This window comes from Phaethon lepturus, unplaced genomic scaffold (assembly GCF_000687285.1).
Source record: "Phaethon lepturus isolate BGI_N335 unplaced genomic scaffold, ASM68728v1 scaffold2783, whole genome shotgun sequence".
Lineage (NCBI taxonomy): Eukaryota > Metazoa > Chordata > Aves > Phaethontiformes > Phaethontidae > Phaethon > Phaethon lepturus.
Window position 1 is genome coordinate 29673 of NW_010526775.1, and position 25401 is coordinate 55073.

The 25401-nt window shown below is 40.8% G+C and overlaps 1 protein-coding gene across 2 annotated transcripts in view; it reads left to right on the top strand.

The window, feature by feature from the left end:
- The window catches only part of LOC104617751 (F-box-like/WD repeat-containing protein TBL1X), a 53456-nt gene that overhangs the window by 6769 nt on the left and 21286 nt on the right, over positions 1 to 25401 (top strand). Inside the window, exons 2-5 of one of the 2 annotated variants that reach the window (XM_010283158.1) lie at positions 10397 to 10542; positions 13258 to 13378; positions 13439 to 13537; positions 20078 to 20210. In XM_010283158.1, coding sequence (XP_010281460.1) covers positions 10397 to 10542; positions 13258 to 13378; positions 13439 to 13537; positions 20078 to 20210 — 499 coding nt within the window. Of the gene's footprint in view, positions 1 to 10396; positions 10543 to 13257; positions 13538 to 20077; positions 20211 to 25401 lie in introns of both variants that reach the window. The other variant, XM_010283159.1, reaches the window with a different exon arrangement.

A 25401-nucleotide genomic window follows, 5' to 3' on the forward strand; every position in this document is an offset into this window, starting at 1 on the left:
GGAGCCTTGAAGATCTTTTGAAGAACCTATACATAAAGGTGGCCATTAAACACGGTAGTCACTGGAATGCTTTTGAAGCTGTGAACATAGCTGTGCTCTAATAGTAAAGACGGAGATCTTTTGTTTGCTGAGGGAAAAATACATCCTTGAAATGACATCCTGCCAGCAAAAGAGAAACCACACGTTTTAGTGTTGTTTCAGTAACAATCTGTGGCTGCATTATTTGTGTCTCCATACGTGTTCTCACTAGCTGTGGGGCTGCATGTATCCTGCCGGCAGTATAGAGTAACTATAGTTCGTAGACCAAACTCAGCTGCACTGGTAGAAAGACGCTTGTGTATTTGCTTAGTATCTATTTGCACAGGTACTTCTGTGCTAGTGTAACGGGGCGCTGAACAGCTATTACTGAGTAAATAAAACAATACCCTTGTTAGGGAAATAGGTAAGAACTGGGTGTTTAAACCTGGCTATAAAATTCCTGTGCCTCGATATTCCTGTTTGAAAGTGAGGTTAATACTACGTACAACACATGTTAAGAGGTTTTTAGTCCTAAGATGTATTGAAATCCTCTGAGGGAAGACTATTACAGATGTGCTGGGACACTATTTAACATTATTTTTCTATTATTTCAAAGTACTATTTGTGAATTTATAGGTGAATATATGTATCTAAATGCAGTATGAACGAGATGATAACTATATTATTCAGGAACTGGTATTAAGACTGAAGGCAGGGTTTCTTTCACCTTTTCAGCTGTACAGTGGCTAGGCTTTGGAGCAATACAAAATCCATTTTTAATTCTCATGGTTCAGCACAGATCTGATTTGTGGGCATGCAGCCCTATTTATATGATGTGTTATCCTCTTTAGAGCCAGCCTACTCAATTAAAATGAAATGACTTAAGCTTATGATCCAAATCTCTGATACACTGAAAGTTGGATATAGAACCAACATTTGTGACCTTTCATGAATTATTTGAGATAAGTGAAAGCCATGGTGTCGTTCTAGGAGTGCAGTATGTGTTATAGTGATTCTTGGATAAAAGCGCTTGAGAAATTTGACAAAAACAGGCTTGGTTTAAATAAAAGTGTTTCCTAAAAGTCACCCCAGAATGGACATTACTATCTAATGAGAAACCATCTGTAACTATATATACTGCATATAATGTAACATAATATATATAACTCCTCTCAGCATAATACGTATGTAGTAAAAATAGAGTGTACTATCAAAAAGGTTTATAAGAGGTTTCAATAAACTGCTTCTCTTTTTTTTTTAATTTTAATCTCTCCCCTACTTTCTGTATTTCTTTTAAACTAGGGAGGAAATGACTGTATGATTCCAGAAACAGTGAGACTGACTCTGAATTTGAAATAATATTTTATAGTTGGAGGATGGCTGACTGCTGAAAAGACAAATCCATTTCTCAAATAGGAACTGCATTATTATGCATAGTTTCTCTCTGCTAGTAATCATTTATTCTCTTTGCAAATACTAAGTACATTTTGAGAAAATCAGGGTCAGCATTAGAAGACAACAAGCTTTATTGGGCTGCAGTTCCAAAACCATTTTTTTAAACTTAACAAAGCTATAGCTCTTGGGAAGGATGAAGCTGCTAGGTTAAAGGTAAATACTTTTCCCAGCTTCCTTTAAAGATAAGCAAATTGGTTTCTAAGCCGACAGCACTTCTGTATCGTGTGAAACCATGTGTGAGTCAAAACCACATTGTGCACTTTTTTCGTAGAGCAGTGAATACATACTAGCAGTATTTGATGGTTAGTTTCCCAAAATCCAAATTCCACAATCAAGAGGAGAAAAAATATATTTACAGCTACAGAACTTACTGGTTTTGTCATATTTTGTTCTGGTTATATTTTCAAAAGAATGTAATAAGCTATATGAGGGCCATTTATATGCAGAGACTTAGAGTTTTGTGACCAGATACTTACTTTACATACATACATATAAACGATAGTTTCAGATGCTTTGTGGTGCAGTTTAACCGGTCGTATTGAAAATGTCTTTCTCTGTGTATTTTACCCGTGTTGCATAACAACAGCAATATAAATGCCATGTAAGAAAAGCAGTACTTGGTGCAGAATTTTGTAAGTCCTGTGAAGGAAAAAAAATACACGGAGTGTCTTGTTTTTTTGCCATTTGCATAACCCTACTTACTTGGTATTTCCTTCTAGGTCTCTTCACAGTTTTCTAAACTTGACTATTCTAATTTTTCTTTGGCCTGAAAGTTGCCGTACAGTGTTGGATCTCAGACACTGAGCAAACACAGTGATTTTTAAGCTACACAAACATAAGCAATTACACCTTTGCAAATTTATTCCATAGTATGGATTTTGGTTCTGATCACTTTATGCAAGCTTCAAAAAACAGGACACAAATGTAGTATTATAAGCATATTAAGAAAGTAGGATGGAAGACAGATCTATAGGTCAAGATGGCTTTGCTAGTAAAACCAGTGAAGTGCTACACATCTGTGCATTTACTGCTTTTCCGTATGGCTCTCCAGCCCCAGTGAAATCTGCTGTGTCTTGCAGCTTTGCAAGTTTTGCCAGTAACCGGCACAGCTATGGCAGTTACAAACCACCCCTCCTCACACCTAACCAGCGTAGCTGTGTTAGGACTCTGTGGTTACCATCAGCAGAAACCATCCTGGTGTTGAAGTTCTTGACTGCTCACTGAGTGTCAGCTGGGGTGTCCTATTTGCTACCACTTATAGGTGTATATTAAAGCTGGTAGAAGAGCAGAGCTTACGGGAATAAATTGTGAAGTATGTATGGCTGTGAAAATCTCTTCTATAAATGTGATCCTTGCATTTTGGGTGTTTGGTTGCACGGACAGGGCCAAAAGATAACGGCATCCCATTAATTTAGAAGGAAAATACTTATTTTTCTCTTGCCGTTGCCTTTGTAAGTTACTTCAGACCTTGCCTGTAGTTGCATTAAAGTGCTAGATCTGTGCTGACATTTATTCTCAATTGTCAGTCTAATTTACACAGACTGAGTGAAAAAGGGGATTATTTCAGACCTTGTTTTCAAAAGAAAGTTCCTCTTTCCATTGCTTGTGTTCTGTTTTCTGTCTGTATCGTATTTCTTTTTGTTAATTTGCAGCCCTCAGAAAGGCTTAAACAGTGAGTGCCAAGTACTGCTCATCAAAAGATCATTTCCAAGTTGTATTAATCTTTTCCAACATATTTTCCTGCATAAAAAGGAAAAAAAAAAAACCTGCCAAAAACATTCTTTGGCACATAATAAAATAATTTGGGGTAGCAGACATTTACTCTGAATTCTTGGCAGAAGGTGAACAGGTCAGATATCCAAGAAAAAAGGGTGTAACATTTAATATTAGTGAATAATTGCTTCTACAAAACTTCGGGTAACCAGGCACACTGTAATTTTGGCAACTGACACAAGCTACAGCTAGGGATCCTTTTTTCGTATTTCCCAGGGACTGTGAAAGAGCTTGTAATACAGGACACATTTCCCAGGGTTCTGGAAATAATTTTAATCGCTCAGCAATCCTAATCTTGAAACAAATGTACAAGCCCTATTGTTCAGCTGATTTTTCTAAAAATATATTTCAACTGCAGTTCTCTATTTTAAATTGCTAATGTGTGTCCTTGTTAAGTCCTTTATGTAATTGTGAAGGTAAGTCTTCAAAAATAAGCAGACACTGCCAAAACCAGAGAGGCACTCGAGGATGTATTACCGAGAAACAAAAAGCTCAGCTAGGAGAAGAATCTCAGTCTGCTGTGAATAATAAACAAGATGTGGTGTAGGATTTTTGCCCACCTTTTTTTTTTTTAACTGCTTGTAGAACCTTCTCCGTGGCTTGAGGCACCAGACACTTATTAACCGCAAGTGAACATATTTTGGAGAAACTGGTGTCGTTTTTGTGAAGCCTCTGCATGTGTACACTAGGGGTTTATGGCCATGTTTTTATGGATACATAATTAACATTTAGACAGAAATCTAAGGAGGAGTGAGGACTGGGATCCATGCTACATTCTCAGTTCTCACTCAGTGCATCATATGAAAGGGGAAATAGTAGACTAAAATGGCAGCTACAGTCAAGTACAGTGAAGAACATCATTGTATTCTCTTGGGCAAAAGGCAAGAAATTATGTCATTTACCTCAGAAACTAGATGAGCATATATTAGGCTCAGGATTAAGAAAATACAGTTGCTGTAAGTTGAACTGTTTGCTTCTGGTTTTGCAGCCAGAAACTGCATTCAAATACGCCCTTGGTGATACGTGTCCCTTGCTTCTCTACACTGGTAAATCTAGACCTACGAAAGACTTAATGTTAACTGTGCTGTTTGTACATGATTAGTATTTGGAGGAAGTTATTTTGTTAATGGTCCTATCTCACTGGTCTTTAGTAGAATTTCTTTAAACTGCAGTGGTGGGACTCTTAATTTAGTTCAGATCACCACATTGCACCACTCTTCCCTTCTTGCCTTCCTGCTTAGATGGCACTCATCAGACTTGGGAAGATGTTTTTCCACTGGATCCATCTGGTTTCTTTGGCAAGCCCCTGTGTGGGCAGCTTTGGAGTTGCTTGGGTTTGGTAACATGATAAAGCAGCTGATGGGACTGTGCGGGGACTTCTTTTCCCCCTGCGTGTGATTTTCTTTTGACTCATTAAACTGTGGAATGTTTCTACTTGGTGTGTCTAAATAACCCAGGATTTTTGCCCATATACTCATTTATGGTCATAAAGATGACTTTCCTTTACCGCCTCACAACAGTCATTTTTCCCTGGAGCCTGTAGAGCTGTAGTGAGCTCTTAAAGCGCCTTCCATTCTTGCATGAATTTTATGTTGGTCAAAGTCTCAGCGGTAATGCCAGGTACAATACTACCTTAAGAAAACAGGCACTCCAGCAGCCAGAAAACTCACAATCCCATTATAGCAGTTGCAGGTTGGTTCTACCAAAGCCAGAAGTTCTAATAATTTGTACAATCTTGCTCACTTTTGTATTTTCTACCTTCTACTTTCGAAGAGAACAGCATGTTACTTCAGAGATGAGGATTGGAAGAGCTGGTATTGGGAATTTCCAAAAAGAAAAACAACACAATGTCAGAGAAATCAATGAAATAATGACAGAAAAACAAGGGGTTGTCAGATAGTTTATGCCTCCTTTTCCCCGCCCCCCCCCTTTCTTTCTATTGAGGTAATAACATCACTATTTAGTGATTTCCAGAAGTTGTATCTAGGATCCCTGGATTTGAAAACCTCAATCTGGACTGCTTGAGTTAAAGAAATAGGAAAATTTATTAAAGGAAAATTATTCTATATGAAATCTCACTATTTTCCAGGACAGAGGGCCACACTGGGCATTAGTTACACAAAGATTTGTAGGAATGAGTTGTTACTTGTACTCACTGTTGGGATAGAGGCTGTTCATCAGAAAGATGCCCGAGATGAGTGTGAAAGGCAATTTGATGTTCTTAATTCTTTATTCTCTGTTTCATTCTACAGTAACCAATGTTTCAGTGAAGAATCACATAGTATGAATTTTTTAAAAAATTATTTGAACAGTATGCCAGTTAAATTTACCAGAGAAAACTAAGTCCAATGAGTTCACAAACTGAAAACTTGTGCAGCGTTCAACAGATCGCTTAACTATTGCTAATCGGGGCATCCCCAAGGTAACTCCCAAGAAACACATCAGAAGCTGCTGCTTCCACAGACCCCTCTCTGTCATTCCCCCACCTGTACAAACGCAGCAGTAGGTGCTGTAGCTGTTACAATTTAAGATTGCGATTTAGACAAGACTGCTTTTTGTGGTGCTAAAGGGATCGGAAAATGAAAGGAGCACTTAGTGAAGAATGTCAGTCGGCTGGGTCTGTGATTGCCAGATGAGCGAGCACGGGGAATACTCGGCAGCACCCTGGTTGTGTGCCTAAAAGGAAGAATCTGTCACTCCCAGAAGAGGTGAGAGACATCTCTGGAGAAGACAAGGCTTTGCCTGGGCTGCATGGCTGCCCAGTGCCCTTTCCTGCACCTACATTTGGCAGGCGTTTCTGCTGTGAGCCAGGCATGCTACCAACAATTAAAATTATGCAGCCTGCAGATCAAACGAGCGCACGAAGAGCAGCATTATGTTCGCTAAATAAAACCTAGTCGTATTATGATTTTGACAAGTCTTGTTTTAAGGCGAGGCCTTTTTTAACTGAAAAAGGAGCAGCCAAGGGGAAAAAAATCTCTATCATCTCCGTTCTTGCAGTTACAGCAAAATCTATCCGTGAAATTTTGCAAACCACAACCCTACGTATGCATTTTTGGCACTGCTTAGGGCAAGAATTCCCAAACGTCTGTGTATGTACCGCTAAGATTATATACAGACACCTTGGTGTGGGAAAAGATACAGAACCAGGACCACTGTCAGTACAAAAAAGTGCAGGAATCTCTGAATGAAGAATTTTACTCTGTTTTCAAGTCAAAAACACTTGTATAACAATTTTTGGGTTGGGGGTGGTCATTTAAGTAATTTTTTCTGCATTCGTTATATCCTCTGTGCTTTTATGCTCTGTAAAATCTTTCAAGACCAATTATTCTGCAGTTGATAGGTCGCCTCCCTTTAAGGTGATCATACCAAGTTCATTTGGATTTTTTTTTTTCGTGTATGGTAATGTGTTTAGAGATTGTACCTAGTTTGACAGTTTATGTTTTCCCATCTTTTTTGAGGTAGAAAAAACGTGGAAGCCATTCTGTCAAGCCTGCCGAAAGGTGCCGTTCAGGGCACTGGTCATGTCACGGCACAAGTGACTGTCCGGTTCACTGGTATGGAACCAGTTCAGTGTGTGGCCATGCTCTCTCCCCTTCGGCCCTTTGTGTTCATGGCTTTACCTTCAAAAGCTTATAGTCTCATTGCATGTGTCCTCGAAGGGCGTACTACGATAAGATTTCATTTAGGGGTGCTATTGGAATAGAAGTTACTGTTTTATAGAGTGATTATTACAGTCACCGAAATGACAGAATTTTTGAGAAATCATGCATACGGACACAGATTTGCAACTTTCATTCATTTCGCTGCTACTACAGCGTTTTGAGTTTGGATCTGTTGTAATTTCATGTCATCCCTACCGCATCCTTTCTTCAGATCCCCCCTTGCAGAGCACCTTCTGTCTCTGCTCTCGCTCCCCAACTGCCTTGACAGCCTGCACCGAGCCACTGGAGGAGGGGGGATGCTGCTGCCTTGGCTTTGCGTTCCCCAGTGTGGTTTCATGAACTTAGAAGGAGAGCCAAGTTAACATTTGTAACACAAGCTAACATTTAAAAAATCTCGCCCTTGTTTAGTAGAAATAACCTTTGTGTAAGAGTGAACTATAGAGCTGCAACGTTGCTATATAATTGAGCATCCTCGCACGCAGAGCCCCGAAGAGAACTAATGACATCTGGTAACTATAAAAGCAAAGCTCAAGTGATTCTTCAGCGTTACCAGAAACCTGACGTGGGTACAGCTTCATTCAGGATTTCGTTAACTGTGTGTGTTACTTCTAAAACGGGTCTACTTTCACATGAGTCATATAAATGCTACGGTAGCATAAGAAATCAGGAGGTAGTTAACTATCAGTCGGTGGGCTGGTTGGCTTGTTTCTGCTGTACAAACAGACAAACAAACGTTTTTCTTTCAATTACAATTGTATGGGAGGATTTTTCCAAGAGGGGTGAGGAACACAGTTACCAGCAGCACCCCCTGAAGCAGTTTTGCTCCGTTGATTTTCAGTATTTGGATCTTATTCTTGGATGTAAAGATAAAATTTTAGGAAAGTTTGTCACAACTACTGGAGATCCGTGAGTGAGGTTGCTCTTCAGTGACAGTGTAGCCAGGAGTTTTGTGCTTCCTCATGTTAACAGGTGCTTTGGTAATGGTTTCTCGGTGTCTAGAGAAACAAGTGAAAAACCAAGACTCATTGCAATAACACAACTGGGGTTTGTGCCAAGAAGTTCCTTCTCGCACGTGCAGTGAGGTGAGACATGTTGCTCCTTGGGGATGTGGCAACTCAGTGCTGGACAAAGAGGGTAGCTGTGTGCCACTGTCACCTGTCTGCTGGCAAAGATGGGGCTTGAAGTACGCCAGCAGCCAACTAAGTCTGCGAGACACCAAATGCAGTAGTGAGAGATACAAAGCCATAATTAAAATTGAGCTTTCTGTAGATCCACAGTAACGATTTTCTGCTTTTTTTACATTTTCTATCAATGTTTGTTGGTTGCCATTTTTATGCCAGCCACCTTGTGATTGAAGCAGAGACTGTGTTACAATTTTCTGAGCTGCCGACTCACAAACTAGCTGCTGGCTTTTTTAGCAGTCAACTTCAGTGCTTCTGGACAACAGCTTAATTATCTCATTCTTCTCCATTCTTAAGCAGATTCACAGATTTATCCATCATGCATTTTAAAGTCCGTTCCTTTTCAAGAAGGTATCATTGTTGTTGATTAATTTAAATACGCATAAATATAAACTGAGTGGAATCTGATTCTCTAATTCTGGTTAGTTGCCTGCCGTGTATTTATATATACATAGAGATTTCGGTGTGCAGTGATCAAGCCCTAGATTTCTCAGACGCAGGCTGTGTATGCTTAGTGCTTGATTTCTCCCTCACTGTGATGCCCAGTAATGTGCTTAGGTGTCCTACAAAACTAATAACGAGGGAAAAACACTGCCCTGCAGATCTTGCAGTCTGTTTTGGATGCAGCAGGAGGTCCAGCAGCTCATAAACTAGACCAGGATATAAAAAGCAATACAGGATAAGAATTGGGCCAGGGATTTGGTAAATGATACTGCAGTTTTTCAGGTGTTTTTCCTGTGCTTTATTTTTATGCCTTGTAATCCTACGTAATTCTGCTCACAGATGGACCTGCCACTTCCTAAAAAGTGTCCAAAGCATCCCCCAAAACTGGGGGTGTGCCAGGAAGGGAGGGTAGGGTCGGGAAGGGAGAGGATGGAGGCTGTTACCAGGAAGAGGAGACAAACAGTGGCAAAATAAAACGTGTAGGGGGAGAGAATCACAGGGAAATACATACCTCGGTTTCAAATGTGGGAGGCATTCTGTTTCTCGGCTTGTTTTTGCCATCTATCTGCAATCATAATTGAACTAGCTGCAAAAAGGATCTTGAGAACAATTTGAGTGAGAGAGAGAAAGCATTACTGTGGAGAGAGCCCAAAATCCCGTCCTCCAGCCCACACGCGATTGGACATTGCAGTGATGGGGGGGAAATCCCTTAACGGACAAAACTATAAATGAAACTACTGTTGACAAGAGGAAGAGGCACAGCTATATTTAACGGAAGTATTTTCATTTGAGAGCTGCTTTCTTTTTCTTTCTTTTTTTTTTTTTTCTTCTTTCTTGTCTAGCTGGTGGGGACTGCGAGGGCTCTTCCTGTTTGAGACAGTGCATGGGTGGTTTCCCCAAGGCTTTTAATGGTAGATTAATGCTCTGGAGACAGTGTGGTGATAAATGGGTTCCTACAGTTATATCTACATCCTGTTCCCCCTTCCCCCTCCCGCATCTGCCCCTGTGTACGGTCGCTCTGCAGGGCTCGCCTGCGTACCCAGCAGCAGTTTTGAGCAGCTTCAGCCAGCGTTCAGGGCACCAATCTTAAAATTTGTCCACTAAAACTCTTTAGTTTCCAGTGCCATCACCTTCATTGCCCCTTATTTCTCAGACAATTACAAAAATGAAACGGAGAAGAGGAAGACTTCTGGTTTAAGGACTGCGCCGGCTTGCCGCCTGCTGCTTGGCAGATCCAAATTAATTACTTTTGCTATTACCGTTCGCTTTCAGAAAATAGGTTTACGGGAGCGGCCTTTCTGTTGGTTCACGTTTTGATGGCAGTCCTCTGCACATCATATTGTACTCAGCAATAAATGAGCTGAGGATTTGAAATCTCTTCCCTGGTATAAGGGAATGGCTCCCCTGTGCCAGCTGCATCTATGCCTTGATTTTATACAACTTGCATGCTGGTAGGGATTTAAGTATTTAGCTTCAGAAAACACCCCTCCTGAAATGCAGCAAGGGAAATGAAGATTGGAGGCACTTTTTTTAGTTGGGCTTGGCCTTGTGACGATTCCTCATTTCTTATGTGTTTTTCTTTTCAGTTAGTGCAGTTCTCTGGTTACTTTTCACTGCGTGCATTTCCATGTCTATACGGCTTCCCCTGAACGTGCAGCGTGTCGGGGAGGGGGCGGGCGGTGGCAGGGTGGTCAGGATGGCTCTGGTGAACCTCCCTGGCTCCATGCAGCCAGCCCGCGTCCTTCTGCGTATGGCGGCAGCCTCTCTCAGATCTCAGAGCAGAATTATTTTTAGACCATGAAGGTGTATCTGGCTGGTGCATTTAGATTTCATGTCATGGCTTCCTTTTCCTGCTCTCAGGTTTCTCCCACTCGGCCTTCACCTTCGGTATCGAGAGCCACATCAGCCAGTCCAACATCAACGGGACGCTAGTGCCACCTGCCGCACTCATCTCCATCCTCCAGAAGGGGCTCCAGTATGTGGAGGCTGAGATCAGCATCAACGAAGTAAGTGCCGCCGCCGCCCCGCACGCCGCGGCTTGCCAAGCGACGCGTCCCCAACAAGCCCAGAGACGCAAGCCACCGCTCCACCCTTTCCGTCAATCTGGTTTCATTTTGTTCCTCAGACTTTGCCCCACTCCCAGCAGAGAGCTGAAAAGCTCAGAGATACATTATTCCAATTTTTAGCTGTGGCGTTGCGGCCTTCTTTATGATGCTTAAGTGGGTTTTATGGTGTTTCACTACCCTGGTCAGCAAATCTGGGGTGCACAGACTCTTGCAGCAAACAAGAAAATGTGTCTGTGTTTAGAGTCTTGTGTTTCCAAGGTCACAGCGGAATTTGGCAGGAAAAGCCTGCAGTGTAGGTTAAAACTTAACCCCCTGACACCTGCTAGCAGGCAGCACTGCTTGCAAGCCGTGAGAAGCCTGATCAAAAATCCACGGCAGTTACTGGAGAGATTCTGCCTGATTTCAGTGACTTTGGCTCAGATCACATAAGACCAGGCATCATCCTCTCATGTGCGTGGTGAGACGGTTGAGTGTAAATTCTGCCTCTGGCTGGGACGCTGGTTGTCTGTGGGGATTGTGTGAGCAGCCTCAAAGTGGTTCAAGCTCTTCTCCTTGAACTGCCAGGGGAAACAAAGAGGGGATGTGGGCAAAGCCAACCTGCCAACCCTAAAGGCGTGATGTTTCGAGAGGGAGTGAAGCATGACAGATAAGCAAGTACTGCATTACAAAATATTTACCACAGATACTCGTAATTGACAGAGATCTGTAATAAATATTGATACCTAAAAAGCTATTGCTTTTTCCTTTATAGCTGAATGTAGCATGTGAACAGCATGGGTGAGAACAAAGGAATATAAAGTAGAGAAAAGGTGGTGGTGTTTGCAATGTGTAGTTTGGAAACTCGTTCGTTTTTATCACTAACTTTCGGTGTGGTTTTCTTTTCATGACTCAATACGGTGTTTGAGAGTTGTATATATGTTATGTTTTAATTGGGGCAATGACATTTGACATTCATGCCAAGCTGTACTTTGATGCAGTTGTAATAACAAACCAGTGTTAGGAATCTGTCCCAATTTGCTGCTACTTAACATTTTGCCCTGTGCCTGAAATAGGAGCTACACAGTCAGAAACTTTCAGTCATGAACAGCACCTATTGGTTCAGGTCGCATGAGGGCTGTAGGGGTCTGCTGCTGTGCATCCAGCTTCAGAATTGGCCTCAGTTAAGAGAAAATCTAAAAATATGCCTCTTGTCACCATTAAGATTTATGTTGCTCTCATCGTGGTTTAATTCTGTTCGAATACATACTTATAAGTACATTACAGCAAAGCAGAGGCCATTCTTGCTACGTCTGAACAGCAGTAATGGCTACATATATGCTTCTCTATGTGTGCATATTACTTAAGAGCAGTGAGTAATAGGTAAGTGTAAACTAATAGTGTATAGAATTAAAGTATTGTTTGTTATCTGTGAAAGGGCAGTCATGGAAATAGTCCAGTGAGTAGTTTTACAGTTAAAAATGTAAGAGCCAAAATCCATTGGCAAACATTTTTTTTCATTGTGTAGCAAAGACTTGAGCCAGGATTCAAATAAATGTCAGTAGAGACATTTACATAAAAAATGTTGAGGAGAAAGAGAGCTTATATTTTTCTTCTCTAGTGACTCCTCTTTTTTCTTCCCCACGAGGAAGCAAGTATGTATTATGTTAATATTGTAATTTTAAGGGGTAATTCAATGACTAGTCCAACAGAAGGATACTAGTCAGCCAAGCTGCTATTTTTCTACATTAGTTATTGTTATCTATTGAGAATGATAGTTTCCCAGCTGCTTCATCTGTCCATATCCTAATCTTATCTGTTATTCATCAAATACAAATCTTTCACTGCTACGTCTTGATTATTTCAAAGAATGAAAGGGAGTTTGCAGATGATCAGTAAAATAGCACTTTATGGAGGCTACTAAAACCTTTTTCCTATATTTAAGTGAATAGGAAAGTGAAAGTGAAGCAAAACTAAGTAAATACAGCAGTTGTTGACCTAAGTCTGTATTAAGTCTTAAAAAACAGCCCTTAAAGGTTAACTCGGTGAGTTGTTGAAGTCTGATTTACAGAAATCAAAATGAAAGCCACAACTATCACAAATAAAACTAGCGGAAAAAAGGAAAAATAATGGTAAAGCAGTCCTGTACAATCAGCTGCAACTGGTGGTGCTGGGCTGATAAACGCAGTGGAAGAAACCACTGAATTTGCGCATACGTCTTGTTTTGGCTGAGGTTCATTATTCATCAGCTGCTTCCATTCCTATGCCTCTGCAAGTGCAGGAAGACAAACAATTCAACCGAAGTCTGTTTGCCTTTGTCATGGCTTTAGCCATGACTCCTTTTTTTCCAGATACAAAACAAAGAGAAACTTTCTGTCATCAGTCAGACATTTTGTTTTCCACAGCATAAGGTTTTTTGCATCTGTAAAGAGTTTATATGCCTGAATTTTCTACAAAATTCCAACAAATGCCTTATTTACCAAACAGTTTTCTAAGTAGAATGTGGGTACCACTGTCATGGATCTAAGAGAGAGATGGTACGTAGTAATACGGCACTGTTGCTTAAGTCAAAGTGCAGTATCTTCACACAACCTCGTTTTGTTTCATTATACCTCTTTGCCGACCTCAGCGGTGGAGATCCTAAACTTGCAGTTTCACTTCTGCTCATTTTCCCTGCAGGATGGTACAGTATTTGACGGCAGGCCGATAGAATCACTGTCTCTGATAGACGCGGTGATGCCTGATGTTGTACAGACCCGGCAGCAAGCATTCAGAGAGAAACTAGCTCAGCAACAAGCCAGTGCGGCGGCGGGAGCGGCGCGGACAGCCAGTGCGGGGGCGGCAGCGGCAGCAACGGCAGCAACAGCAGGAGCGACGACGACTGCTGTTTCCCAGCAGAACACACCAAAGAACGGAGAAGCCACTGTGAATGGAGAGGAGAATGGGGCACATGCAATAAGTAAGCCAACCCTTGCAGCTGCTTGCCACTACTGGGGTAGATTTGAGTTTCAAGAATATTCTTGTACTTAGTTGGTGTCTGCAAGGTGGTAGAACTCAGTGGAATCATTTCAGGGGGGGAGGTTTTTTCTAGAAAGGCTGCTGAGTTTCACATCACAGCACTGTGCTTTACTGGTGTCCTCTCAGAATCCAAAAACTTGAGGTATTTTCAGAATTGCAAGCTGAAGCCAGCATCAAGAAGTGGAGCTGTATGCTCTCTCTTTGGAGTAGGCTACCCAGACTTTGTCAATATTATCAGCTGTATAAGTGCCTTTAGATATTTGATAAAAGTTGGGACAAGCTGTAGCCACAGTTTGTCATTTTGGCCAGGCTAGGAGGGAGTTGGGTTGAGAGGCTCAGACTTACAAGCCACATCTGTGTAAATGAAACATGGCCAGAGCATAGCCTTGAGCACTATCCTGTGATTATCCATAGCCTTGGCATGGTCCTTGGCACAGTTTGGTCTATACCAGCTATCCATTCTTGAACAGCATTGCCAAGCACAGGAGAGGGAGTCGCACATGCCAAGGACTATTCCCAGCAGACAGCTTGGATGCAGCCAACCTGTCTTGAAGGCACGGAGGAAGGAGTTCCTCACCTTTTTATTTAGTAGCACGTGCTTAGTCATACAGTCCACTGCAGGTACGTAAGTGAAAGTCCTATCTTCTCGAGACTTCCTTCGTCTATGGGAGCAGTCCGTTCACAGGAGCTCTGAATTCACCTTTGCTTATTGGTGACAGAGGGAGACTGAGCTCATATCTTAGACATCTGAAGTCAGACATATAAAACAAGGAGTGGACATACCTGCTTGTGTAACTAAATCTTAACGGCTGTGCTAACATCGTGGGGCAGACAAGATTGATGGTTCTGGTTTCAATGTGCAGATCATATTAGGGCACTGGCTGACTTCTGAAATGAGACCTTAATGCCTGATTGCCTTCCGAGGAAATTCTAGAGGAACATGCATGGCAAGTTTTGTAGGAAGCCCCAACAGCTGTTAGACAGTAACAGGTCAGGACTGTAGTCCTGTGACAGATTTTATTTGTTCTGCAGTGTAGATACCTTTATCAATCTCCATCTTCTCTTTGATCTGAATAGATTCCTCTGTAGGTCAGTGAGAAAAACGCTTTCAAACCAGGTTTTTCTTCAGAGAATTCCTGTTAGACGGCATAGTTTCCCCCAATAAAACTGCAGTGACTTAAATTACATTCTTCTTTTGAGAAAGCAATTTTTAGAAAGTTCTGAAAATTTTGAAAATGTTAATCTGTTTTTAGACTATGGAATGCTTGTCTTTTACTTCCAACTAACCCGTTGTTTTGAAATTAAACTTACTTCTTATGTGAAGGGGTGCCAACAGAAACGAAAGCACTTTTAAATGTATCAAATGCTGGTATTTTGTTTGTTGACACTTTCCTTCAGCTGATTTGTGAAAATTTGAGGGGAATGTGTTCCTGTCGCAGGACCAAAAAAACCAAATCCTGATTATCAGTTCATCACTAACGCAGAACTGCTCAGCCTTACTTCCTTCTGATCTGAAGAAACACATATCTGAAGAAACAAAAGCAAAGCCTTGTAGATCAGTTCAGAAGTATGGCCACACTCTAAGCCATGGTCTCTCAGATCTGCCATTTTTTATTAAAAAAATAATAATTTTCACAGCAAATTTTAGTAGGAAGGATTTTCAGGAACGGTTGTAGACTTTTCCTGGAGTGTTGAGGAGGAAAAGTCCTGTATGACTGAATATCATCCAATAGCTCTGTCTGGAGCAGGATGCAAGAACAGGGCACTGTGTTGTCCAGTAAAATTTCACAGAGGCAGGATACATGTCATCCAGTGAGATATTCTACCAGACTGCAAATTTCAAAGCATTACTGTGGCTAGGCAGCCTACCAGGCAGACCAGTTAACTGAGCAGTGGCAACGGGAAGACAGAAAGTCCTCAAGGAGTAGCTGGCCAGCTGGCATGTGCTGTTGGCAGCTGCTGTTCTGCCAGTTGGTCATCCTGAGTGAAGAGGTGAGGTCTGCAATTTAAGGAGAAAGAGCTTGGAGAGAAGCTGCTTAGAAATCCAGGGGCAGCCAACTCTCTGATCTGTGTGACTCCCTTGCCTTGGGAGGGCTATAACCTTTCTGTCTGAGGCATTGGAGGATAGCAGCAAGGTGGTGTAGCACCTGCAGATGAGGACTATACATGGGAGATACACACAGAACTGCAAAACTGGCATTCTCACCCTTGAACAGACCTGCTTTAAGTAATCTCCAAGAGATCTGCCTCAGTAATTATCAGAAACCACTAGAAATAAAGACTGACGGATCTAGCTGGCAATTTCCTGCACGGGTCTGATTAACACTTTTAGAATTCTATTTCCCTCTCTAGTGGTAAAGTTAGAAAAATATAGTCATGTTAATGAAGTAACAAAAGGGTCATACCCTTCCTTTTCATTGTTTATGCTGGACAAACTGTATATCCAGCCTTACCTTTTCCCTTATCACTGTGTTTAGAGAGTCTGTTTAGTCTAGGATAGACGAAGACAAAAGCTCTGGCAAGAGCTTAGCTTAGGACAAAAGGTTTAGGGTAGGAGTGGAAAAAAGTTTAGGACAGAATGTATGATGGGTAAGGTGAAACCTGGAAGACCTACTGGCTAGAGAAGACTGCTGATACAAAAAGGCGTGAGAAACTTCCCAAACCTTCATTTTCAGTCTTGTTGGCTTCCACAGAACTGGCATATATAGGGATGGTTTTGACTAGTGTGCTAATCCGTAGTCATAACCTGGAAGTCACCTGTCATTAAAAGGTGGGATGGAGGAAGTGGGTGAAAGAGATGTCTTTGGGAAGTTAATCGAGTTTGCATTTATTCTGACATGGAGTTCTCCAATACGCTATAAGTCTTCCAAAAAAGTGTCAATATATTTAATATGATACGATATAGTTTTGTATATGTTGTAATTAATACAATGTGATAGGGTGGTTTGATTTAAGAAAGGGTGAGACAGAAAAAATCTAACAATAACAGTTTGAGGGCAGCTTCAAATAATAAATAAATAAAATTACTGCCTTCTATTGCTGCTTCCTGAGCAATGTTTTCAGCTTTGAGTCACTTTAAAAAAATCTGTAAAAAAAAAAAAAAAAAAAAGGCATGTTGTCGAAATGGAGCCAAACTTTGGATTGTTTTCCAACTCAAATATTTTTAGTGTCATTTGTTTCATTATATTTGCAAGGATTGGCATGGGTTTAAGAAAAACAAGGCTGAGCCCAGTTCCTTTATTATAACTACGGTTGTAAAGAACAACCTCAGTGAACAGCCTGTCAAAGGTTTAAGTAAAAAACACCCACATTTCCTGAGAAAAGACAGGGTAAGCACTGGTAAGCTCTTAAAAATAAATATTTTTTTTTCATTTGGAGGAAATAGAGAGTTAATATTACTCACTAGTATGTTAGAATTATTAAAAAAAAAACTTAATACTTTGGGGGAATATGACTTTTAATTTCCAGTTAATTTTGATTTTTAATACGTGAGGAAAAAAATTAGAATATAGCATAGACTTAAGCAGAGATCCTCTAGCCTTTAGAAAATGGTTTGTGTGAACATTTGAGCAGAGTCCTCAACTATATGAGCTGCAGACTTAAGTTTTTCACCGATGAGAATCTGTTGTACTTGGTAGAACTGCCCCCTCTTTCAGAGACCCCCTCAGAGGCATTCTTTGTGCAGATAAGGTCTTAACCAAGAGCTTTCTGCTCTGAAGATACTTTAAAAAAAAGGCAGCCTATTCATGATCGCTACTGCATCTTACCTATTTATTCTCGTTTCCCATGTACACATTGTAGCTGCATCCATAGGAAAGCCAAATTTTCAGATGAGACCAGGGCTCTCGCAAGAGCTCGTGCTGTGTAAGGAACCAGCCCTCTTACGAGGGTTCTGTCTTGTGCTCAGGGGTTTCTGCAGTTTTTTGTTGTTATCATAATCATATCCATTTTATGTTGCTAGTGTCTGCCTGCATCTGAGAAGAGCCTGAAGCAGTATCGCAGAAGCGTGAACTGTCCTGTTTGTTCCATGGGGCATTTTAAGTTTTGTGCTTAACAGTAAGGCTCTAAATATGGATGTTCCTGACTACTGATGAAAATAGGAAGAAAACACACACAATATGAACATTTGTGAACGATTTCTGAAAGACAGCTCATCTTTCCCTCCCTTTTCTCCTGAACCATCAAAGCTGCAGTGTCAAAATCATTACTGGAAGACAATAGAAAATAATCCTGCAGGTGTTTCATTGCTTCCAGAGGCCAGGCAGTCTTGCATGTACTAATGCAGGTATCAGCTGATCAAGGTTTCTTTTTCACAGCATGACTTTGTGGGGTTTTTCACAGCAGTTAATAACATTCAAAGTGTGTATCTAGGTTCCTCCTTTCGTTTTACAAACGAAAAATATTTGTAAGTATCAGATGGCCTTGCTCTGATAGCACCTTGTAACTCTGACCTTGGAGTAATGCTGCTTCCAAGCTGTTATTTGGCTTTATTCAAGAGTGAAAAGCAGCTCTGCCTTCAGAGCCAGTCAGATAGCAGTAGGATCGTATGTGGTAAGAGTAGCATCTCATTTAATTTTTAAAATGAATGCACTTGAAAGATCTTACTTCTTGATTTACCCCCAACTTCCAACTCGCACTGTGAACAGGACACAGATGAATGCATAGCCATTACCATGCTGCTGTTTTTCTCATGAAAATGTGCTTTAAACCTGGTGACTCAGTGCTGTGCTGAGAAATAGAGGATTGCGAGCTCTAGACTCATATCTTCCTGGTGGGTTTTAATAGTGCTTTGCTCTTCATTGCCCTGATATTCTCAGAATATCATCTCAAAGTTCCCAGCTGCTAGGGTCAGGCTAAATCTGGAGTACTGGCATATCTTGACAGTATTAATTGTGGTAGTTATATACATAGGGAATTATCAAGGACCATGCTTAACATAGGGATGCAGCGTAGGTGTAGATTTTACAAATAGGCGTTTGTAGTATGTTTAGTTTTGTGCAACAAGTCCATAGGTAATAAGTGTAGTTAAAAATCTAGATATATTGAATAAGAAACGTGAGCTGCGAAACTGCTGCTAGTTCTCCAATTTCAATACTCCGTGCTATGCAATTCATTGAATTACACGTGACTTACATTTCATCTGTGGCGTAGATATGGCACAGACATAGTTAATAGGGTCCCTAACCAAATATGCAATGCGAAGTGCTGCTTGTGTGACTCAGCAGAAATTAGGCAGAGCGAAACAGGGTGTTTGCAAGCCCTGGGTAAGGGTAGAAATCTGGAGATCTTCCTTCCGATGGCAGTTGTGCAACGTCACAGTCTGTTTTGCCAGTTGATGGGCAATAGCTCAGCAGAGCTTGAGTATCGGGACAGATGGCTGATTTTAAATGCCATAAACATGTGGCAATAAAGGAGCATAATTATTCCGCTTGCGAACCTATGGATCTCCATATGTGATTAAAGAATGACTAACTAAAAGACATAACCCAGACTAAGAACTTGGATTTTGATCAACCAGAGCAGATCAGCTGGCCAAGGTATTGATTAGATAACACAAGGCTGCCTTTCCCCCAGCCGGCCAGCTGTCCGCTCTTGGATTTGCTTTCTGCGAAATGGGCCACGCTTCTGCGTGTGACATCTGCTGTCTGCTGTTTCAGTGTGTTACCTGTCCTTGGTTGGTGTCTTGTTCGCAGAGGATACTAATTTTGCCTTCCTGCCCGGAAGTTGAGCTGAATGAGGAAGGTTTATACTGAAGCAATGAAAACCTGAAGTGAAAACATTGTTCATGATGCAAATTGAAACGAATTGCTGCCACTAAGAGAAATTCATAATTTAAATACACTTTTTTTCCTTAAGGAAATAGAAGAGCTTTATAAAAACAAAGTTACTTAGACTGCAGTCTAAAGAACCCCAGAATTACAGCATGCAGGTTGAGTATATCTCTGCCTCAGTTGCTACCTTTGCATATATTATGATATCCTTGAGAAGGTGATCACTCACCGTTTCCCTGCCTGCTTAGGGATTGAGGCCCTTGCTCAGTACATTCTTCATCTGTGAGTAGCACACGTATTACTTACAGGACCCTGTGTAAGAAAATGTATGTGCTGTATGTTAATTTTTTAAAAGAACAGCATAAAACTTTTCTCAAATGTGGCAATCCACTATTTTAATAGATCTGTAAGTCATTTTTAATGAAGGCAGCTTAAAAAAAACTATACTAAAATAAATGCTAACTATTTTTTGAGGAAAAGCTACATGCATTTGTAGAAAATACTTTGGAAAGCTCTAAATTTTGAGGAAATACCATAAATTTAAATCATCATAGGGAAGAAAATAGAGTAATATGGTCAGTGACACAACACAGAATATTATTTATAGTGTATACGTTGCTTTAAGCTTTAGGCCATGGGTAGCCAGCTTGTTTTTAAAGCAGACCTAACAGCATCTTGCAAACTACTTACTCTGGTATATCTCCTTACAGATAATCATTCAAAGCCAATGGAGATTGACGGGGATGTTGAAATTCCTCCTAACAAAGCAACAGTCCTTCGGGGCCATGAATCAGAGGTGTTCATCTGTGCCTGGAACCCTGTCAGTGACCTGCTAGCATCTGGGTAAGACCATGACTGAAACCAGCTGCTGCAATTTGAGTGTATTTAGGGATGCAAGAACTTGTGAGTGTATACTAGAGATGAATGAGTACTCTCTTCACTGCTTTTTCAGCCTGCAACTGAAAGTTGTAGTATTTTTTTTTCAGGTTTGTTTTTTTTTTTTTTCAGCAGTACTGTACCTATGTAGCAGTTAAGTAATTATAAGGTAACACAGAGTATGAAGCGTTTGCATATTTAAGATGTGCACTCTGTGGCTCTGAATACACATAAATTTTTGCAAAGGTTTTTGAAACAACTATGGATAATTCTCAATCTATTTGAAGTTCATGTAACCTGCTCCTCCTGCTTTTGGTTCACAGTGGAGTCTCAGAAAGTCTGTGGTATCCATGTTTTCTTTTTAAAAGTATGAAGACTTTCAAACAGTTCTCTTTGGCTATGTCTGCATTGGCCTCGTGCAGCACAAACATTGTGTGAGGACCTAATGTCAACGCTGCTTGTATTGCGGGGCAGGGGCTTCATGCTGGACCTAGTTTGGTCCGATGTGCTGATGATGAGGGCATGTTTTGGTTTATTGTTGTTGAAAAGGAGTCCAGTCCAGGACTGCTCAGCAGTGACAACCAAAGCATGGTAAGTGGGACAATCAGGACACTGACTTAGAAAAAGTGCGTTTGATTGAAACAAAAATGCTAATGTAAACATACCCGTAGAGCTCTACTGTCACTGTTAGAATCTGTGTTTGTTCATGCTTAAAGTTAAACCTTAAAAAGAAGGCTAAATTTAAGAAGTCTTAACTGTGAATGCGGAGGAAAGCTGATAGAAGTTAGAGGAGAGAAATGAGCCTTCATCACGTAAAGTTACCTGACAGTATCACCATACTTTACAAGGAAGAGGAAAGTCCTTACTTTATTTCCAACTTTTTGCATGATCATCAGTATAGTCTTCTTCTGAGATCTTTGTTGACTTAATACATGAAAACAAGGAAAGTGCAAATGGGACAGAATAAATAGGAAAAATAAAAGTCATTAACTGAAATAAATATCGGGTTGGATAAAGAGCATATGATCTCTAAGGGAGTGAAGACAGCAGTTTTCAAAGAATAATTTCAGACAACAGACTTTTAGAAAATACAATCCTTCTGAATACACCTTGTTTCTGGAATGCCTAGACCTGGTATAGCAGTAGAATTTGCAAAAGCTGTATTTAGGGTTTTCAGATGAAAAACTTCGGTTTTCAACTCGTTTTTTTCATAGGCTCAGTGAGTATTCTGGTTTGTGTTAGGGCCCCTGAGTGATGCCATGGTACAGACAAGAGCTGTAATAGCAGCCGTGCTGCTATGCCATGCATTTGCTGTATTTTCTGCTAACTGTATTCCTCTATCCACTCAGTTTTCTAGTGTCTCAGACAGTATGGCTTGGCAGTATTACTTATCCCTAGCAGATTATTGTTATTAAGAAGGGAAGTCCTGATCACTAAGATCAGTCACCAGTTCAAATAAGCAAGCAGAAAACAGTTATTTCACACAGATTGTCCTCTTCCCAGCATACAGTTGAGTGAGCCATAAAAAAGAGATTTAGTTAATGTATAAATAAATAAAAATTAGGATTGACAAATGTGGAAGAACTGTGGCATATGTTACTCCTTAACCGTCCCAGCCCAAATCTGAGAGGATCTTTTCAAGGGAAAAAAAAGAATCAAGGGAAGGCAGAGAATCTGTCATGTTCATGAAATGTTACTGCCAGCATAACAATTTGTAAATCAACATCAAGTGATACTGAACGAAGATGCTCCTGTACTACTCCTCTAACTTTTCCATGTATGCCTAAATGCTTTGACTACTCGTAAATGTTAAATCATGACCTAATAGTGAAGAAAACCTCAAAAACTAAGATAAATTTAGTTAACCTCATTAAATTGTTTTTATGGTTGTTTCTCATTAAAGGTGAAAATCTTAGAGGTTTCATAAAATCTGGAAAAGCTTTCCCATTGTGGGGGCAAACTCAATTAGGATTTCATGGGCTGTCTTGAGATCAATAGCTCGCAAATACTTTTATTTAGCATCATTCAAATGGAGGGGCTCTATTTGTTGATACAATAGAAGTCCTTTAGCCCTGTCATCCTAAACAATATTTTTTTTTAATAGTAAACTTATCCATTATGGTATTGAATTGCATTCTATGGAGAACAGTCTTCAGGTGATCAGTTAGCACACCCACATTATTTTCTAAAGGAAAACCGGTGGGGAGAAAGGATACCATCCAGAATTATTCTTTAGGGACACCTGGTGGCGCCTGAGATGAAGCGAAGATGCTGCTTTATTCTGGAGAATATCTGCACAGCTGAAATTAGGCATCTAAGTCAAGCATCAAGTGCTCTGTCCCTCTGCAGGTACCTACATCTCTCAACTCATTACGTAGGGAGTTAAGACTCCTAAGCATAGGTGCTCAGACCTCATCTGTTGGCTTTAGCATTGGTAGCTGCTTCCCGGTATCTGACTTACCTCTCTGCCAGTGCTTGCTGTCCTGGACTGCTTCCCTAGGATCTGCGGTTCGCAGTCCTAGTGTGCATAGTTAATAAGCCAGTGGACCATTTAATAAACCAGAGTATGTACTGCAGCGACTGACGAACTAGTAGGTGTTTAACTTTGCTGCAGGGTGCTAAGCACTGGTAGTTGGATCCCTGGGACTGTCGTATCTTACACAGCTTCAGGTAAACCTGGAGGATGATAATCGGAACCCTTAGTCGGATGTCTAAGGTAGAGAAGTATCTTCTCACTTTCAATTAAGCTTTACCCGTCAGAGTAATAGGTCTTTCTTAACAAGCTTTGCTGCTGATTTTGGAAGCACAAAAATACATGCATGGTCAGAAAGTACAGTCAGATGCTCTGTCTCATGCAGACTAATGGCAATGCAATGAAAATGCAAATAATTTAAATCCATGGGCATCTAGATCAGATTTTAGCCTGCTCATAAGAAACAACGTATGTGGTGCAGTTAGCCTCCAGGTAATGCAGTAGTGAGTGCCTGATGAAGCTTACATGACTGAAATGGCATAGTAAGCACGGAAGAAAATGAAACTTGAAGGAAGAGAGCTGAGTGTCTGGTAATGCCACCGCACAAAGTATTTGAGATGTCTGGTATAATAACAGTGCAAGCTATCATCTACAGGTACACTGTGTATTATGACACCAATTAAACGAGGGGGAGAAATTCCCTGAGATCTACAGTATGCTGCAGTTCTGTTTGTCCTTCACAAAGTAGCGCTTCAAAAAAGAAAACTGCAGTTAGTCTGATGTGCAAACACTGAATTGTTAGATTCTATAATGGCCATATTGTGCTGCCCAGTCCGTAGTTTTCTTCTGGTTTCCCATCTGCCTGATTGTACCCATCTGTTGCCTTCTTAAAAAGTACATATTAAAACCTAGCTTTTAAATAAAGGAAATAACACATTTGTTCTGTTTGTAAAGTGCCTAGCACAATCGAATCTCAATTTGTGGCAATGTATTTTCTTCAAGCCTTGTTATACAAGCAATAAATTTTTCTAGCAATTAGCGGCAGTTTAGACAGCAGCCTGATGTAATCTTCAAAGCACTAAAGGAATAATGCAGGTTCACAACCTAATCTGAAGCAAACTGTGTAAGGGGATTTGTCTGTAGATTGAATTATGCAAAACTAGAGCATTGGTTTCCAGGTTTAGTGAGTATCCCACTGATAGAAAAGGATTTTGATATTTGATGTCCCATCTACTCATTTGCCATGACTTTTTAGGGTGTGAAGGCCAGCACAGGAATATATACTCTGGACTTTGTAAAGGGCTATTTTAAAAAAACCAAATACTGGAGACAAGAGTTTCTCTGATCAAATAGCCAGAAAAAATACATTCTGCAGCTGCTTTTCCTCCTCCACCACAGCCATAACTCCTAAAGTGGAGGATGGAGGGGACTAGAGATACCAGTAAAGGCTACCAAAGGAATGACTTGTCACCAAATGCTCATGAGAAGAATGTTTAGGTGTTATGAATGGTAGCATTATAATAATGCGGTAAAGTGGATACATACAGCCATGTAAGAGGATTAATTACCCTTTATGAAGGAAATCAACATGCCAAAATAAATAATTGCATATAGTGGAAAGGTAAAAAAAAAAAAAAAAAAGTAGGTGTTTGGCTAAATCTCAAGATTTGTCCATTCCTGGACATAATTCCAAATTTGCTCTTAAAAGCCAGTTGTCCCCCTCTTCAAAGATTGACTTCTTCCGTGACATATCTTTCAATATCTAAGTTTTAACTTTATGACACGTGTAAATTGTTACAGATGGTTATGTTCCCTGGGTAGTGCAGAAACCCGTTACAGCTATGTCCACATCAGTAAACTAACCATGCCTGGGAATATTCCTAGGCACCAAGGCCAACTGGCAGAGAACGGCCAGTATCTGAGCTAGTAAACTGTCCTGGCTGCCAAACAAACTGCACATTGAGAATTGTCTCTGGACCATTATAAGCACCAAGCCATGCCCAGGAGTTACTCAGAGGGAACGCCAGGGCAGCAGGCCAGAGCGGCCAGGGAATAACCTACCAGTTTGCCAGCATAGGTGAGCGGGGTCCAGTGACCCAGGGTGTTCCTGAACATGCTCGAGTTTCATGGTATGGAAGTGGATGGACTGTGAATGACAAGGTTGCCAGAGCATTGAACTCCAGAAGCTTTGCTAGTTGAATTTAGGATGCTCTGTGCGCACGTTGCGCTGCTGCTTCCAAGAGCGTGCTCTGTTCTGTTACATCCAGCCATGACCTTCAAGTAATTCTCGTAGCTGTGAAGTAGAGGGACCTGGCCTCATTCCAAAAACCCAACAGTAGGTTTCATCTCTTACCTTTGCTAATCTACACCAGCCTTTTTCACACAGGGGAACTTTGACTCTTGCAGAGTGCTTCCTGCACCTTCACTCTCCCTAGTCAGCAGAATAATGAGCCATAAAAGCTGTTGCCCAAGATCTCTCAGTTATGGCTGTGTCTCTCAGAAGCAAGAAAGGATGTTTCTAGGCCATCTCCTGTCATCATGTCTGGGTTTTATATAATGCTTCGAGTTACTGTATTCCTCATATCTGTTGTTTAGGATCCACTGTGAGTTACCTTTCTGAATAATCCTTTTAAATTACCAATTTGAGGGGGGTGATTTCAGCCCAGACAGTGCCAGGTGTTAATT